The 19796-nt window shown below is 36.0% G+C and overlaps 1 protein-coding gene across 2 annotated transcripts in view; it reads right to left on the bottom strand.

The window, feature by feature from the left end:
• Positions 1-19796, bottom strand: part of cdh8 (cadherin 8) — a 357541-nt gene that overhangs the window by 107935 nt on the left and 229810 nt on the right. The window contains exon 4 of one of the 2 annotated variants that reach the window (XM_039763114.1): positions 13934-14053. In XM_039763114.1, the coding sequence (XP_039619048.1) occupies positions 13934-14053 (120 nt within the window). Of the gene's footprint in view, positions 1-13916; positions 14054-19796 lie in introns of those variants that run through there. The other variant, XM_039763115.1, reaches the window with a different exon arrangement.

Below are 19796 nucleotides of genomic sequence, written 5' to 3'. Positions count from 1 at the left end.
CCGCATCACAAAGCTCCCGGAAACCGCCCGCCACTCTACCATAACCCTTTAAGCGCGAGTGCGGCAATTATCTGTTAAAACTGGCCTTTTCAATTTTGAGCTGTGGACCCGCTATACCACATCCCCTCTAACCCCACCACGGGAATCACAGACTCAAAAGGCTGCAGTCCGTGCCGCACCCTCAAGCAGCATGTGTGCCGCCCGCCTTACCCCAGACAGGAGAGGAAGGACGCGCTCCCATTGGGCTGCTGGGCAGAGGGCGGGTGATGTGAGAAAAGTCCTCCGGCACGCGTGAAGAGGGGGAGCGGTGAGGGGAGCAGCCCGGCCCCGCATTCCTCTGGCTTTATAGTAACGAACTCTGTGCTTGGGTGACGGCGCGCGTGCCCACTGAGAGGGCTCTGAGTGCCCCCTTTGGCACGCGTGCCATAGGTTCTCCACCACTGCTGTAAGGAATGAGCCTGCCAAATTTCAGCCTTCCACCTACACGGGAAGTTGTAGAATTAGTGATGAGTGAGTGAGTGAGTCAGTCAGTGAGTGAGTGAATGAGTGAGGGCTTTGCCTTTTATTAGTATAGATATGTCACACTCTGCTCATTTATTTAGTTTCTGCTTTAACCATAACACAAACAAAAAATAATTGGTATAGAATATTCCAGACAGTACTTCCATGTAAGCTACATTTTAGTGATACCATAGGAAATCACCCAGCTATAAGATTTTGCAATATAATACTAGTAATTGTTCTGTGCAATAGTACAAAATCAAGTATATTAACTTATATAATATTTATTGTTGACACAAATAATTGTAGAAAAAATGAACAGGAAATTGCATCCAATGAATATCTTAAATAATATTTAATATGAAACTAAACACATTGGATCAAATGAAGCAAATAAGAAACATAGGTAAATAGATTGGTACCGAGGTGGCCTAATGCCTCTGTCCACATCAAATTTTACAGATCTAGGTGTGTGTTCATTTTCCACTCTTCATCATCAAGCAAACACGGGTGTGTATGTGTGCTTGCCTCTGTGTGTGCGTACATGTATTAAAAAAAAAACAAACAAAAAAAAAAAACTCATGGAAACATTTTGGAAATTGATAGGCCTGGTCACCTGACTAAACACAGCAGATTGCAAAAATTTCAGTTAAATTAAACAATTTCTATGGCAGTTATGATTGGACAGAGGTCAAACAGTTTTTGAAGGATATTGAAATTAGTTCTGGACATAACTGGATCAAAAATAATTGGTCTGGAGCCTGTAACCAAGCAAACATGTTGCATCTGTTTGAAGAAGAAAGGTCAGCTTTTTTGGAAGTTACCATTGTAAATAGTTCTTGTTGTTGAGGGCGGTTATCCTGAAAACTGCTTGTTCTAAAATGTTCTATCTTTGTTGGGATGTAGTCGTCCAGGAACACTACACAATGTAAAAAGTTATATAATTTGCAATGAAAATTGTAATATTAAAACTTGAAAATCAATTTTGATTTCACACACACACACAGATACAAACTCCATGCTAAAATCAACTTTTGTTGCCATTTTGAACATTGTAGAATCAGAATCTGAACTTAACCTGATAGTGAATTTCTGTCCCCACCACCAAACATTAATTTATTTGGAAGTCGTTTCCTTAGGAGGCATTAGCTCTCCAGAAATGTGTTCTTTTGACATTGCAGCATGTTAAGTAACCGAAAAAAATATAGAAATATGACAGAAAAGGTGATATCCCTCCCATCGTGATTACGGCGGCACAGACATCACATTAGAGACAAAGATATACTTTAGCTTACTTTACTGACGGTTTTACACGGTTACAAATGGGAAGCTTATGACAGACTTTATCAAGGTGTGGGAGTCTTGATCTACGCAGTCTGCCATCTTTCATCACCATGCTGAAAGGCTTTTCCGGACGGATTACATAATCTTCAGCTTCAAAGAGTTTGACTGCTTGTTCCATGTATTTATACTGTCTTCTCCATGTGCAGGGCCCTCTCTGGTCTCCAAACAAGGAAAGCAAGGATTCAGTTTCATCTCAGGAATAGTACAATGCCCCTCTCTGGTCTCCAAACAAGGACAGTAAACTCAAACCCCACCTCCAACAAGAATAGCACAATGCTCACAATGCAGTTTGTCCCATTCTCCAAACTAGGAAAGAAGATTTTGTGCTGACAGATGACAGAAGTATACTATTCTGTCTTTTAGGCTGACTATACAATCCTCCAGTTGTCCTTGGCTATCTAGTCCTATGCTTGGCTGTCATTTCTAAATGCTGAGCCCCTGTGTACCATACTTGGTCTGCCTGTATGAATGTATCCATAACAGTGTGCATAAAGACAGTGACATTAAAACTTCATATTATAACAAACATATTATAACAAAAGTAAAAAACAGAGACAGAAACTGGGGAAATAGGGGTGCCTATATTTTACTTTTGTGCACCTTTTTTGTACTCAGGCACCACAGACTGAGCACCTTGTCCATTACAAATGGCATACAGACACATGTCATTAGTTGATTTTCAGATAACATTTATTTTACCATTTTATGTAACTTCTTTCAAATGTGAAACATTGAGCTCATCTAGTCTGAAACCTAAGTTGTTGGGTTTTAAAGGAAAAATTCAAATAATAAAAGCTTAAACATTTTGCACTATTGAAAAAAAAATTACAAAAGCATAATGTATCATTTATGAAATACCTAATGGATATGGAGGTATTGAGAAAAAGTAATTCATTGAGAGCAAAGGGGGTTTTCAATTCAGAAGGTTATCTGAACAAATAATGCAGACCCATTTTGATCCATTGAGCTTTTGAATTTTGGTACTGTACAGGGCTAGCTGAATTAATGAGTGAACTGAACTGCACTGCACATCAAAACAAATGTTTTCAGGGGCATACAACTATGAGAACACAAATGCATTATAACAGTATCTTATTCTTAAGTAAATCAACCAAAATAATAGGCAGAGATGATAACAATAAATTCTATTTCAACACGTTATATAAATATTATTTATAAAGATTGAATATTCTTAGAACTTGTTCTAAACTGGAAGCAGTTCTTGCGGAAAGAGGACTTGAAAGTGGCAGAAATACCTGGAAATATTAAAATATCATTTTTTTTCATGAGTCTGGAAGCTGGAGAAAGAGTAAATTTCTGCGTATTTTCAGCACAGTTTTTAATACATTTTTTATTAATTTTCCATCATAATAACATAATGTTTTAAGTACAATAATAACATTTGTTATTAATAACTTAATGACAGGGTAACTTTGTCATGAACTACCCTGTATACAGTGGTAAAGAAAAAATATGTGAACACTTTGGAAAAAATGGCATTTACTGTATGTATGCATTTGTCTTAAAATATGGTCTAAAATTCATCTAAGTTATAATAATGAACAAATACAGTCTAGCTTGAATAATAATGTACAAATTATTGTGTTGTTCTTGAACCCCTAGAATAATGACTTCAACAAAAGTTAACTGTAGCAAAAGTTAGCAAACCAGAAGTGCAATCGGTGAAAGGAGATTGAGGTGTGTCTGAGAGCTACTTTGACCTATAAAGAAAGACTCTGATATTAGGAGTCTGTTCTTCATGAAAATCGGCTGATGTGAAGCATGCCTTGCAAAATTGATATTTGAAGACAATCAAGAATTGTTAATTTGTATAAAACTGGAAGTAATTTCAAAGAGTTTAGATAATAATTAGTCCACAGTTAGACAAACTGCATATAAACAGAGATGATTTAATACTGTGGCTACTCTCCCTAGAAGTGGGCACCCAGCCTAGAGGACTCAAAAGGCACAATGTGAAATGTTCATTGAACCAAAAAAGAATCCTAGAGTAACAGGTAAAGGTTTGAAGGAATCATCTCTTTTCATGAGTCTACTGTACATAAAACATTGAACTGGTATGGCGTCCACAGCAGGACAACAAAGAGGAAGCTGCTGGCCACCAAAAAAAAAATCTTTTCCAAAGCCAACTTAGCACTCCACAACACTCTTAGGAAATTTTTTTGTGAAGCGATCAAACTAAAATTAAATTGTTCAGGAAAAATAGACAGCAGTACATATTTCATAAAAAGGGCACTGCATATCAACATAATAACATCATCCTAACGGTGAAGTACAGATGAGGGAGCATTATAATTTGGTTCTGCTTTGCTGCCTCAGGGACCAAACAGCTTTCCATCATTGAAGCGCAAGTAAATTCTGAAATTTATCAAGGTATCCTATAGGATAATGTTAGCATGGCTGTCTACCAGCTGAAGCTCAGTAGAAATTGGGGTGAGGCAGGAGCGCAGTAACCCTAAGCATTCAAGTAAATACCATTAAAAAAAAAAGAAAATCCATCTTTCGGGGTGGCCCCGTCAGAGCCCAGACATTAACCCCATACAGATGCAGCATAATGGCCTCAAGAGAGCGGTTTATTCCACATACATAAGAATTTGGTGGAGCTGAAACAGTTCTGTAAGGAAGAAACTTCCAAAATTCCTCCTGAATGTTGTGAAGGTCTGATCCACAGTTACTGGAAGCTCTTGAGTAAGGTTATTTCTGTCAAAGGAGGTTCAACCAGTTTTTAAATCCAATGATTTGCTTACATTTTCCATAGCACACAGTGAATGCTTGGTGGGTGCATTCAATAAAGATATGCAAGATTATAATTGTTCATGTGTTATTAGCTTAAGCATATTGTGTCTGTCTATGTTTATTACTTAGATAAAGATCAGATCACATTTTATGAACAGTTGTTGCAGAAAAGCAAGTAATTCCAAAGGGTTGACATACGTTTTCTTTCCATTTTAAAGTATATGTACTGTACACACATAAACAATGTATTTCAAAGCAGAGAGGTCTAAAGAAAAAAAAAACAGAAAGAGAACTGAATCTGAAAGGAAAATACCCACAATTCAATCAATAAGTATTATAAATAAAACACCTAGTTTATTATCACTGCATTGAAATTTAAATGATAGTGTGTCTTAAGAAGAGGGAAAGCCTCAAGGCATTGGGGAAAAATCCTACAAACAGGAGACTGATTATTTCCAAGATCCTTCTTAGTCAGGCACCAAGTTTAAGAAGCATAGCATATAATTAGCCTAGATTTAATTTAGGATGTTATATTGAATTTTGAAAAACAATGCTGAAATGTTCTTGTGACTAAGGACTATTCCTTTAAATGCCAAATAAAAAACACAGGGGTTCAGCCAAGTTAGCAAGGAGTGAAGAATAAAAGCCCAGTTATACAACTGCAAATCTGGAAAGGACAGAGTGCATCTCTGAAGTGAAAATGAAAGAGATGTTTCAGCCAAGGTTTTCTTTACTTCTAAATTAATTTACGAAATAGAGGGTGGTACATTATTGCTATTTTATGAAGTAAGGGAAACAGTATATTTTATATTAATTATTGTTAGTTAAACTATACTCAGGTTTTCAAATGATCAAAGGTTGAATGAAAAATAGTTTTGGCTAAATGCCCACATTCAACTTTTAAACCAGCCCGATGTCTTTATACTGTATAATAGCTTTATAATTGATATATATTTAGGTATGAAAGTACCAGGGTCCAGTGTTGTGTTTGCTAGAATTATTCTCACAAATTTTCTTTTTTCACTACTTTGAAGAATGTGAAGAAAATGTGCATAAATTTGTAGAGAAGGATTAAATAAGATGCTAATCCAATTTGGCAACCCAAAGTTTTTAGTTATGGTTTGCAAGCCATGTTAGATTCAAATTTAAATGTAATCAAATATTAAATATGATTAAAAGTAATTGTTTTACATTATGCAGTTTGGCACATGAGGATTTTTTTTTTTGTTAAAGAAACATCTGGGGGTGCCTGGGTATATTTACCTGCGTTTTGATTTTGACTCTTATACGAAATCCTATTACAGGGTAAATCTTTTGACATGCATTTTTTAATCAAACTTATTGTTGAAATGCTTTGTATCTGAATACTAATACATTTTGTGTCAAATACTCTGTTTATCAGGTTCAAAAAGAAATATAGCCACCTCTTTTCAATTAACAACTACATGGATAATTTGTGTGCTTATTATCACAAATTAGAATTTTAATATTGTATACTTCTATGCACTGTGGCATTGCCTACAATATGGAGGTCACAGGTTAAATACAGTACGTGCAGTGGGGTTCATGTATGTTTCTATTCCATGCTTAGCTGTTGCCCTCACTTTCTAATTTTGTGATTGAGCCATGGCAATATTCATTATACCCACAAGGGGGAATAAATGGTCTTAGTGAAACATAAGATTTACATGAACAAAATCTGCTGAAAGGTAGGAAAAACAAAACACACTCACATGCTGGTGAAGAAGCTCTGTAAAATGCACTTGGAAGTTAAAAAGAATGTTACAGGCTTTGCTGTTGGAATCTGAAACTGTGATCTCAAATGTTCTGAAGTAGTTTAGTGGTCAGTTACAAAAATGTTAGAACATTTTTCAGCTGTTTACTCACACATATTCCATTTTATATTTGACTGTATTTTATGAGCTGCTCTGTGTATTTTTTATTCAAACAGAAGCTCAGAAAGACATAAGCAGTGACTGTAAACTGAATCATGAGGAACAGAAAGTGAAGCAAGGTAAAAATAAATAAATAGCTTCACGTGGAATCTTTTGTAAAAATTGTCTTTTCACATTCCATAGAAGTATTAGATTAAATGGTGAATCTCAGTGGGTCTAATGTGAGTGAGTGTGGTTTGGCGAGTTAGTGTGTTATGCATAGAATACTGCAGCAACCAATGATAATTCTTGCCTTGACTTCAATATGGACAGATGATCTGGCTTACCAGTGACCCTATAATGGATAAAGCAGGTTCAACATTCGATAAATGGATGATAATTACAATCTGAGCATATGGTTTTGGTAAGTAAGAGACATTGTTTTATTTTTTATAAGATTTTACAAGTTGGCACATACATATACAGTATACAGGCCCATGGCAAATAGAGTTGATATGCTAAACACAGCATGCATGGTTTGAAAGAGGAGAAAAATAAAAAAAGAGGAGAATAATAACTGACAAAATAAATAAACAAATAAGAATGGTAATAGCAAAAATAATGTAGTTTATTATAGAGTTACAGCTTACTATTTATGTTATTGAAATCACAATTAAATTTGTAATGCATAGTGGGGGGTTTTACTCTCCAATAATTATTTGAATTATAAAACTGCAATGTAAAAAACTATTACTACCAGAAGGAAGAATTGTTCACTGGCATCTATAACAGAGAAGTCAAACTCAAATCCTGGAGGGTTGTAGTGGCTACAGGTTTTTGTTCCAGACACTTCCTAAATTTGTCACCAGTTCTATCCATCCATTATCCAATCCACTATATCCTAACACAGGGTCACGGGGGTCTGCTGAACCCAATCCCAGCCAACACAGAGCACAAGCAGGAACAAACCCCGGGCAGGGCGCCAGCCCACCGCAGGAAACACACACACACACACCAAGCCCACACTAGGATCGCCAATGCACCTAACCTGCATGTCTTTGGACTGTGGGAGGTAACCGGAGCACCTGGAGGAGAGCCACGCACACACGGGGAGAACATGCCAACTCCACACGGGGAGGACCCGGGAAGCAAACTCCGGTCTCCTTACTGCGAAGCAGCAGCGTTACCACTGCGTCACCGTGCCACCTAGTCACCAGTTACTGATTCTCATTTAACATCCTTATTTTGCCTTAATTATAATTGATTTATTTATTATTTTATTTTTTTAATAATTTGCCAGCTGAAACAAAAAAGAGATGCAATGCCAGCCAACAGGGGTTTCAAACACTCCTGGAATGTCACCATTTTTACTTCAAACCATCTCCTGTTTAGCTTTTGGAGTAGCATGCTGTTTCATTGTATGGTTTGTTAGTGCTCTCATTCTGGCACACCAGTATTTTCCAATAGTGTTTTTTGTGAGACCACCACCCAAAATCTCTATGGACCACAACAGATTGAGATTTCTCAGACCTTCACGTTTTTATGTATATTTTATTGAGACAGATATTGTATGAAACACACAGGTGCAGATAGAATCTCAGTTAGCCTTGTCATCTGCTGGCTAGCTTTGCATCTCATTATTGTTTTGCTGCTGATTAAAGAGAAATTTAAACAATTAAAAAGCAGTTCAATTAAAATCAAGGCATCAAAATATGTTCCATTTGCATTAGTAATTGGTTACTAATGAAGAAAATGATAGGAATAAAACCAGCAACTGCAGACTCCAAGAGGAGAGTTTGACGCCCCAAACTAAACCAGCAGTAATGATTATGTGTAAATTAGAATGGATATATACAATCACATTTAATTAATAACAATAATGTGACTCAATGTTACTGGTGGAGAAGTTAGGTGAATAGGATTGGCAAGCTTTTTAGGCTGAATGGACTGTTGTCGTCAAAATTAATTTCATGTTCTAATGCCTTTTATTGACATATATTGCAATCCTAACATAAATGCCTGGTGTACAAGCAGTCTTTACTTGGTTATCTATAGTATTTTTTGTAAGGAGTTTAATTAACTTGCTAAAGATCACATAGTCAGTGGAATTTGAAACAACTGAATCCAATTGAGGGTTAGAGGGAGTAAAGCCTTTCACAGTACATGGACACTCATTCAAGAGCCAACCTAAAACTGGAACACCCACAGAAAAACTCGCACAGACACATAGGAGAATGTGCCAGAGAGTGTGCCAGATCCACATGAACACTGACTGGACACAGGGTTGAAACCCAAAAAATATACAGTACGGTGCCAAAGACCACTCAATAAAACTTTTTTAAAGGTAGTTATGCAGTGTTTATTTGCTTATAAAATACTATATAACATTATAACAATTAAAAATAAACACAATTATTAACAAAATAATTTCTTGTGTTTTCTTGAAATGTATTGCTATATTGAGAGATGGTGGAACAACTGAGGTTTGTCTTGAGGGCGCTTGTTGAATTAAATTAACAAGCTAGTGAATAGCCAAACCAGTTGTGCTAGTGTTGTCATTTAATAAATAGATGGGTTTATTGGCTCATAACCAGAAATACAGTACTTGAGTGCCTTAATCAATGGTTTGTAAATGGGTAAGTTAACATAATTTGACATGCATAAAATCATATTTTTGTGTCAACAAGGCTATACTCAATGAGAAAGAGAACACCCAGCGGGATTTTCGGGATGTGGTGTTATAAGGAAATTTGAAGAAACTGTGGAAAGCAAAAAACGTTGTTGAAGACCCATAACAGTCTGTATCTGATAAACTGTACTTAAAGGTTACTTAATTAAAAGACATTAAAAAAATCCATTGAAGTAATTGTGCGACCTGTGACAGTGTCTTGTAACATCAAAGTAAATATTTTGACCATGCAAGGAAAATTTAAAAGAAATGAGCTTGCAGTATATGCTGCAGCTAAAAAAGCATTCTTGAAAAAAATGCAACAAGCAGAAAAGATTGAATTGAATTAAAAATCATAAACCATGGAGCAATAGTCATCGACAGAAAGTCCATTGGAATTAAATGACCAAATCTGAAATTTGTGGTATACAAGGACGTCAATATGCTGGAAGAGAAGCCGACCAGTAATACCTGCTCAGTTATGCTCTGGGGTGCATTTCAACCAATAATAATGTAGGGCACCTAGTCACAATCAATGGAATGCTGTCAAACAAGAAATACAAACTTTGATTTGTCATGGTATACTTTTGAGAAAAAGAATTATGGGCAAAAACTTTATTTTCCACCACAATGATGACCCCAAATACAGGCAGTCCCCGGGTTACATACGAGATAGGGACTGTAGGTTTGGTTGAATTTGTATGTACAGTAAGTCAGAACAGGTACATTATTTTAATAAATGCTATTGCTGACCAGCTGTAACCAAGTGCTCTTGCAATGAATGATGGAGTTTCATCTCTCTCTGGCCTTTTTATTATTTCTACTTTATTTTCAATGATGATGGTTTTTCTCTTCTTTACTGTATCACCAGCACTTGCATCAGATTTGTGTTTCAGAGACATTCTTGAAGGATGAAGACAAAAAGTTAAGATGAGCTCTTCTGCACAGCACTGTATACGCTATCACAGCAGGAAGGCACCCGTCGTCAGCACATCTGATGTACTGACAAGAGACAACTTCCCGCTATGTGTGTAACAGTACAAGCAGGCTTGCTATTGAGAATGAACGGGGGCAGAGAGGGTCGGTTCACTAACAGCCCACCACACAGTCACCTCCACTATAGTATGCTGCCTGCAGTGTCCGGCCACCGAGAACAAACACGGTGTGGCCAAAGGCGGGTAGTGAATTGTCCACCACTGCCCCCATTCAACAGGCAGCCAAACTACAATGCTACCCCCCCGCCACCCCGTTCACCCTCAATGGGAGCGGCAGTTACTGAGGCGCATGTGTCGCAGCTGTGGCCCTGTTTGTAAGTCGTAGGTCGGATGTCCGTAACCTGGGGACTACCTGTATACTGGAAATACAACTCAGACCTACTTGGATGAAAAATATTCCAGTACAATACTAATAGACTGGCTGTCTAAAACTCCCAACCTCAACATAATTGAAGGTGTATGGGATCTCTTGAATAAGGAAAAGAAATAAAAGCAAACAAAGTCAAAAGACACAAAACATTCTTGTTATTATTTATTACATCAATGTTTATTTTTGTTTATTCTAGTGCTTTGATTAACAAATAAACACTCCCTAGATTATTAATTTTAAAAATATATATTACAGTTTATACTGAATTAATGTGTACTTTATATGGCAACAGGATTAACAGTTTTCTTGAAGATGGGTGTTCTGTGCCTTTATAAAGATAAAGAAAAAGACCAATGTCTTTTTCCTTATTGAGACTAATAAGTGTAAATGAATGCATTTGAATACAATTATGAATAAGTAACTTTACATTAAATCCAAAATACAATTCACTAGTCTTCTTTGAAGGTAAAAACTGTGAATAAAATAAATCTAACTCTCTTCATTTCCTTCTTCCCTTTTCCTTTTTGCTGTTGCACTTGTTTGATTTGTGTTTTTGTTTTGGGGGAACTAAAATTATAATGTAGAAGGATTCTAACAGCCACCTCTGGAGTGAGGTCATGCTGTAGACTATGGCTAGCACTGACTACTGTTGTTGTCAAGGAAAGGGTGGCGCTCATAAAACAAAGCTTAGAATAACAGAAAAAAATATATAATAATAAATGGCAAAAGCAAAACTAATAAACGTGAAAAACATTAAATCAGAATGTTACAAATCTAAGATATGTGAAATTAAAAACTGGCCATAACTGCAATACTAATGCAAGAAAAAAAATTTAAACACAACCCAGCAAATATGAGTGGGATTGTAATGGCATGAAACTCAAATATTGATTGAGTGGAATTCAATGAAAGGTTAACTCAGAGAAGGAAAAAGGCTGGAACTTAAGAGCATATTGTAACATTCACAGACTGACCTGACAGAGACTCTGCTAAGGTGTTCTCGGAGTGTAGAAGGGGCACACAGGAGCTTGTACAGTGTGTGTGTAAGAGAAGTGGGAAAGTGCCTACCAATCTGTAAGCTCTAACGAGGCACTTCACTGGTAAAATTCATTGGCTTTGGGTAAGATTCGTTAAGAGTTTCAAAAAGGATCCTGGCTTGGATCAGCTCTCACATTTGGGATGTGAGATGGATGATATCTTAAACCCCAAGTAAGTAAAGTTAAACTGTAAGGGCAGTGGACAAAACATGGTAGAGAGACCAGATCAAAGTCTTACAAGAAGTGTAGCATGAGATAGATAGATAGATAGATAGATAGATAGATAGATAGATAGATAGATAGATAGATAGATAGATAGATAGATAGATAGATAGATAGATAGATAGATAGAAGTGCAGACAAACGTTGAGACAATGATTCTTTTAAGAATCATCTACTTCTAATGTTTTCTGAGTGCTAATCCATTCCTTCGTCTGCCACCCTTTTGGGTCGATATACTGGTATCAGGAGTGAGAGAAGTATTATTTTATGTTACAGCCAGGGCTTGTTCCCTAGTTTATTTTTATTTATTTATTTATGTTTGTTTGTTTATCTTAAATAATTATATGTAATATGTTTATTGTAGATATGCATTACTTGTTAATATTATTCTCTTTATTATTTAGTATCTATGTATTTTACTTCTACGTTCTCGTGTTCCTTGAGTTTTGTGGGTGTAATCATAAGAGGGGGGACCACCATGATGTCACTATTGAAGGACCACTCTCAGCCTTTATATTCTGAAGCTGAATTCAGGTCCTTTGGTGGTTCAGTGGTGTTTTGAGAGTGCTTTATTTACTGTGGGTATTGATTTTTCTGGTTTCTTGAATGTATGCTTTTTCTCTTGGATTTTGCTATTGTTTTACACATTCGGACTTGGTCACCTTGGATTGTTTTTTGTTCTTTGTTTTATTTCAATAAATTTTTCATGTATAAAGGTTCATTGTGGACTTGATTCTCACTCCAAAGATTTTTTACAGTTTTCCTTTCCCCTGAAAGCTATCTTTGATAAATTTGATACATTTAAACTTTAAAAGCCTGTTCCCCATTTTTATGACCTGGACAGATCTGAAGTCTGTATGTGGAGTTGAAAGGTCTAGTTGCCTAAGGTGAAGTCTATTCTAGGTAGGGTAGGTAAGTCCCTGGCCTAGTTTTATGGGCATTTTAGAGGCTTCACACTATTTTTATGTTGTGTGTTGGTCTATTAACATTAACAATATGAGATGGAGGACTGGTTTAATACTAATGTTGGTGGTTATTGAAAGGAGCCATAACCCCTTAAACAAGCTGATAGGGGTTCACTTTACACTGGGCTGGCAAGAAACAGGAATCTTCAACTTTCAACCTTTGAATGGCTCAGTAGAAGAACTCTGTGTTACTCTTGGGGACTGAGGTCTGAAATGGAGCGCAGCATAATGTCTGTGAAACAGTTTAAGAGAGAGACCCTGCTGACGTATCTGGAAATTGTAATCAGAAGGAGACTCCAAATCAGTGTGGGCTTTGTACATGGCATTACAGTGTGAGGCTACGTTGGAGACTTTTGAATGATCTGCAGGGAGAATACAGCATGATATGGAGTGGTGGCATAGAACTGTGAGTGAAGATGACAACTCTGGTTTGGTTTCTGTTTAATCAATAATCCTTTTAAGTTCCATCTAATACCAAGTCCGTCTGAGTGCCAGTCCATTCCACTGTCTACCAATGAAGTCATTAAAATATAGTGCAAATAAGCAGAGGATGAATGCTGTGCTCTGGAAAGCCAACAATGGATGCAATAAATGACTTCATCAGGTTATAAGTCATGTCTGTTTTTAACTGATGCTTAAATAAAAATTTTTTAAATCTATTTCTAAATGTATTACTATTTGGACATCTGTCTTATTGCTTTAAAAAAGTAATATAAAAAAACTGTATGTATATGAGTGTAGTTTTTGGCATTTTACAAACAGTATATTATACCAAGAATGAATGCCATTTAGATATATTTGTTAAAAAAGTTATCTGTGTTTGACCGGGATGAATTTGTGAGTGACAGTGTACTCTTCTCTGTATTGACAAACACAACAATCATTCTAATACATGGTGCTTTACTACAAATTGAATAAATTGAACTTTATAAAAGGAATGAAGTAAGTGATTAATCTGAAAAATTAATCTGTAAAAATTGAAAACTATACAAATGCTGATAGATATTATAAAACAGAAATATTAATTTACATTATTAGTTACTTACACATGCTCAAACCAGATGTTGCCTAGTTAATCTAGAGGATCATTTTTAGGCATAACCTTATATAAAGCTGCAATAAAAATCTGAGGGTACTTTCCGTGTATTTGTTAATTTAACTATTTAGTATTATGTAAAATTATTACCAAGGGTTCTCACTGACCAGTATGAGGATCAATTGAGAAGTAAGGTTGTCCTTCTAGAATACTGTAGACTAGTTTAGCACTGTTTCCATAGACGGGGTCATCTGCATCCGTGGCTGTTACCTTCGTGACTGACGTGCCTGTGGATAAGAACATATATATATCAACATTGTAAAAAAATAAAATAATTACTGTCTGAATTAATCATTCTCCAATCTTACTGTTTCAATTAAATTAAAACACAATATCCATAAAAAAAATTCAATTAAGAGTTTAAACAAAATCAAGATTTCTATTTGGTTATCTTTGCTGTTTTACACAGGCATAATATTATTGCTAGCAAGGTCTGTCCCTGCATAATCCTGAGCATTCACTATAGTCAAAGTATTAGAAGCTGTGTTCCTAGAACTGAGGTATAATTAATCTTGCCTGTTAGCCATGACTGTTTTAAATGTAGCATCCAATGCATGGAAGATTACAAGCAGAATGAGCACTGAATGACTAAATTTGAATGCATGGGATAGCAGTTCTTAACTGTAATTGAAGCACAGCTCAGTAATAATAAATGTAATGCCTATATTCTGCTTTTATAATACTGTAAATACATGCAATAACACTGTTTAATAACTGCATGACTTCTTTGGATTTCAGGTACTGATTTTACTGATACAAGTTCAAATACTAGGTTAGCAATATTTTGGCCTTTGAAATGGCATTGTTTATTAAAAATCCACTTAACATGGAAATGTACAGCAAAAAACTATGTATATAAAATGCTAAGATCTGTCTGTCCATCTGTCACACCATTACCCACAAACTGCTGAGACCAGAACCTTAATCTTTTGTTTTAAACAAAAGCTGATATAATCTGGAAATTCAAAATAATTGAGGTAGCAACAATCTTAGCAAAGTGATCCGGTGGTTGTGTGTTTCTTATGGCAAAGTGATCAAGAAAATGACATGGCAGAAAGAAAATGATGAGCAACAACATTTGCTGTGCATCAAACAAATCACAGAAAGACAATTAGGTGATGAAAACTGAGAAAGAATAAGCAGACGAGACGCTGACACAAAAGGAAGAAGTAATCCTGAATATAGCCTGATTTGTTATGGAAATTCAATAAATTTTAAGTTGTGGCAACGTGGTGGGCAGTAAATTGTATTGTGTTGAAAGCATGCCCATCTATTGATAATCTTTCAGGCAACGGTACATTTATATTGAAAATACATAGTCAAGTGTAAGTAATGCGTATATTGATCATTGAACATAACAAAGAACTCTGTAATAGGAAGAAAGAAAAAGAAGAGCAGCAACATCTGCTAAGGATCAAGCACATCACAAAAGGCACTTAAGATAGTGCAATCTTCTTAATGAGAAGTCAATTATTGCTGAAGAACTTATTGCTCAAGTGACATTTTCCTGTTTCATTTTGCATGTTAAGGTTCCCTACCCTTAATTACTTATTTGAGTCTTAAACAGCTGCAGTCACTGTTTTTAATGGCTCCTTACTAGCAATAAGATGCAAATGACAAAGGAGCCAGCAGTTCTCCATCTAACTTGTTTCCATTTACACCTGTGTGTTTTCATCATGGACTAAAAAAAAAATAAAAATAAAAATGTGACAGACCCAAAATTATCCGTTTTAGGCTTCAAATTATTTAGATGATATCCTCGGAAAGGAAAAAAATCTAAAATATGAGAACCTAACAAGCCATACAATTAGATAAGGTCTGACACTGACAGGGTTTGATTTCTAATTAAGCAATTGAGTTGGAACGAAAACCTGCAGCCACTGCGGCCCTCCAGCCCTCCAGGACCGACATTGCCCTCTCCTGTTCTATAGAAATTACCTTTATTGTAGGACTGTAGATCCATGTGTTTCACAAGTTTCTAGGAGCTACTAGTTTGTGTGCTTTTTTTAAGTTACTGTACACTATAAAAACTTTTGTTTACTACTGTTAAAGAAGATCACAGCAGTTGAATGGTACTGGGTTGGTTTAGTCCTGTCAATTACCTAGCAAACACTAGGATATGAACAAATATATTAAAGATCTTGAGGGATTCATTTTGGCAGTCATTTATTATATTCCTTGTACAGTAAATAGACAAATCCTTAGGAAAAATGTATTGGATATTTAGTAAAGAGAGAGAGAGAAAAATTAACTAAGAAATGTCAAAAATCAAGTAGCAAATACTATGAAAAACTGTAATATGTATAAACAATACTATATTTCAAAACTAAAAATGAATGAATTCTCATTATATCTTGATTTCCCTCAAAAGTATTTTCCTCCATAACATAAAGAGCAAAAATGAGTGTGTCAGTATTTTAAAAAATATTACAATTGGAATAAGTGCTAAAAAAGCAAGTTTCCAAAGTGAGATAACACACACTGGGAAAACATTGTGTCTCTGTTGTATCCCCAGTATAGTACATTGTAATTATAATCAATATACAATCAGTAATTCAAATATCATTCTGATTTGCACTTGCAATGGCTAGAGGGCCATGCATATGCACATAATATACATAAAGACTTGCATTTATGCATACCTGTACTTATAGAAGTATTTTGGCTTTTATAAGGAAAATGTATGCACTAGATGAAAATCATTTTTGGGGCTGTAAGACAAAAAGCTTCTCAAGTGCAGATAAAACAAAAGGTTGAGCTGAAAGTCAGGAACAAAATTATTTTTACATAGCAATGATATTGCTACAATATATCTAATTACAGAAAAAATCGGGTGAAGAACAGGGCATTTGAGGAAAAGTTTTGTTTATTACATTAACCGTTGCAAACAATCCTCTTTAATAAAACCCCTGTGTGCATCCAGGAGTCCGTGTGTGTGTCTTTTGGTGAAGTACGCATGCGCGAGGCTCGGTGCGACACGCACGACCGGCATCGTGGACGCACAAACACTCGAAGCTGGGCACACAGTGAATGGCGTAGCTGCGCATGATAAGCAAATAAAGGACAACATTGCTGGGGAGCGTGCCGATTGGGTAGTCGCAGCCGCGCACATAAAATCCATTGCTGGGGAGACGCCACGCATACTGCCCCGTGCATGTTTACTAACTAACTATCTACTAACAGCATGCCACCCAAAAAAAAGGAAACTTCAAGTAGGACAAAAGACACAGACACTCAAATCGTATATAAGCAACATCTCCCGGAAGAACGGTCAGATCAGCAAGTAAACTTCAACAAAAGAAAGGCTGAAAGACAAAGAAAAATATGAACAAATAGATCGATTGTAAAAAAGAAAATGAGCGTCAGAATATTCCCCGTATTGATTTTTCTCTATCCTCTACTAATTTACCCTTTACCATAAGAAGGCGACAATTTCCAGTTACATTAGCCTTTGACATAACAATTAATAAAGCTCAAGGGCAAACCTTAGAAAAAGTTGCCATTTACTTGCCAGAAACCAGTATTCAGCCACGGTCAGTTATATGTTGCATTATCAAGAGTTAGAAGTTTTGCAGAGGTTGTTGTCAACGTTGTAGATGGTCCTGAACAAGAGTGTTTACAAAAAATGTTGTCTATAATGAAATTTTATTGAAAAATTTCCTGAGGTAAAAAAATAAAAACATTTTCCTAAATATCTTCTTCAGATATTGTGTTTTACAGATTGTTATAAAGTTTTACACTAAGGCAATATTAATTATACTTACTGTATTGTCATATATGTTTCTATTTTTAATATTATTTTACTTTTACTTTAGGCTTCTTGCAAAAATATTTTTAACAAAAAAATTAAGACAACAAACAGAATGAGGTCAAGGTCCTTTGCCATTTAATATACAGTAGACTATTCCTAATAATGTTTATGCAATACTGTTCTAGCGCCCGTTATTGTAATGGGCTTAATGTCTAGTATTTGAATAAGATGATAAAAATAAGCAGCCACCAAACCAACTACCATCTGCCTCTCTATATGAATAAACATCAGATTGCTATTTAGAATTTTTTTTAGATGTCTTTAGACATCTTTTCTCCAACTGAAGAGGCACTAACTCAGATGAAGACATGAAATTCACCAAGAAATTGTTTTCACTATTGGGCCTGAGATGATATTCTTCTCTTCTTTACAGTTACTTATATGTCCTAAGTCAAACTGGCCTTAAAAGTCACGTTAAGTGCTATGCTCAGATATTTTATCATTTGCTGTCTGTTTTGAGAGGACCATTTATAGTATCAGTGTGCATCTGTGAGACAACAACTGGCCAGGACTGGAAGAATATATTTCTTCCATTCCAGTGTGCTTCCTACAAAATACACCCAGACATTGTCACCTTTTTCTCTGCATACCTCAAGAATTAGGTATCTTCTTCTAAGTTTCAAATTGTAACACTATTCTTCCTTGTTGGTGCAGCATTTTCTTCAGGGTTTCCTCTCAAGGGGCATCTATACCTGTTTTTACACTTAGATGTCACTTCTTGGCAATTACTGGAGTCTTTTTTTAACAGCGTCTGTAGCCTATAAGGAAAACAGATTGCAGGTGTTCCTGGAGAAGGGCAGACTTATTCATCTGTTTCAAACTTTTTAAATATGAGGGTTCTATCTAGTGGTACTCACATATGATTGTTTTTTATTAAGCCACTGTACAGTATAAAAACCTTTATTTACTAATGTTGAAAAGGAGTACAGCAGCTGAATTGTGGTTTAGTCCTGTCAATCACCCAGCAAAACACTAGCATATGAACAAATATATTGAAGATCTCGAGGGATTCATTTTGGCATTTTGTGAATCTTTCATATTTGATTGCAATATGTGGTTGGAGGTTTAATTGCTGTATTGCTCCGGAAAAACTCAATGCCCTTTTAATTGAGCTGTCTAAATTCAGTTTTGAGTGCCAACTTGAAGCAGCAAAGGTGTTAGTAGAATTTCTGGCACTGTTGTTACTGTTCATGGTAATGACTCCACTGGTAACCCAGCAGTAATGCAGATGTCAATCAACCTGTAACTAATGATGCTTTGGCTTGTCACTTGGGCTTCACTCAATGCTACAACAGCTGTATACAGACTATAAAAAAGTAACAGGATCACTTATCACAAACATACATGCACACTATAAATGGCTAAAAGTGTTTGCCCATGAAATGAAATACTGTGTAAACTCTTATTAATAAAAATCATATTTTTTGAGCATTTAGATGAGAGGGGCCGTACCACATGTGGACTATACAAGAAACCAGCTGATGTCAGTTTCAATTGCATAAACAGTGCAGTCAGTAATAAAACTTCACACAGTACCTTATATTCATTACTATAGAAGTCACCCATCAGTCAGGAATAAGTGTTATTTATCTAAATATTTTATGCAAAGCTTGTCTTTGTCCCCATGTTCATACTTGATATAAACAGAATGTAATACAATAGTGTAAAATGAATTATTAACAACATTTCCTCTGCGTACAGAACAAAAAGTGTTATATCAAAATAATTCAGAAATCACCTCAGCATTTGATGTGAGCTCTGCGTAGGAACTTCAGATATGCACAGTCATTAAAACACAACTCAAAATGTTTAATTTCCTCTCATCTAAGTAGTGTGGTATATGGCCGACCAGTCATCTCGGCCAATACCCTCAGGCCGCCAGATGAAGCCCTCTCTGCAGCATGGAGGTGCCCTGAATGCCAGCAGAGAATCATAGACAATGGAGTTTTTATCCACAGCCCTGGGGGCCGCTAGAAGGTGCTGCAGGGAGGAACAAGGATTATTTTCCCTACAACCCAGAAGTACGTCCTAGTCACATGGACAGAAGAAATGACGTGCTTCCGGTTTGAAGAAAAGGAGCTTTTATCTGACCCGGAAGTGTTACCAGTCACATGGACAGAGAGAGAGAGAGAAACACTTCCGGGTCAAGGACTTTAAAA

This window comes from Polypterus senegalus, chromosome 9 (genome assembly GCF_016835505.1).
Source record: "Polypterus senegalus isolate Bchr_013 chromosome 9, ASM1683550v1, whole genome shotgun sequence".
Taxonomy (NCBI): Eukaryota; Metazoa; Chordata; class Cladistia; order Polypteriformes; family Polypteridae; genus Polypterus; species Polypterus senegalus.
Note: the sequence above shows the minus strand (reverse complement) of the source record. Positions and strands in the feature narration are given on the sequence as shown.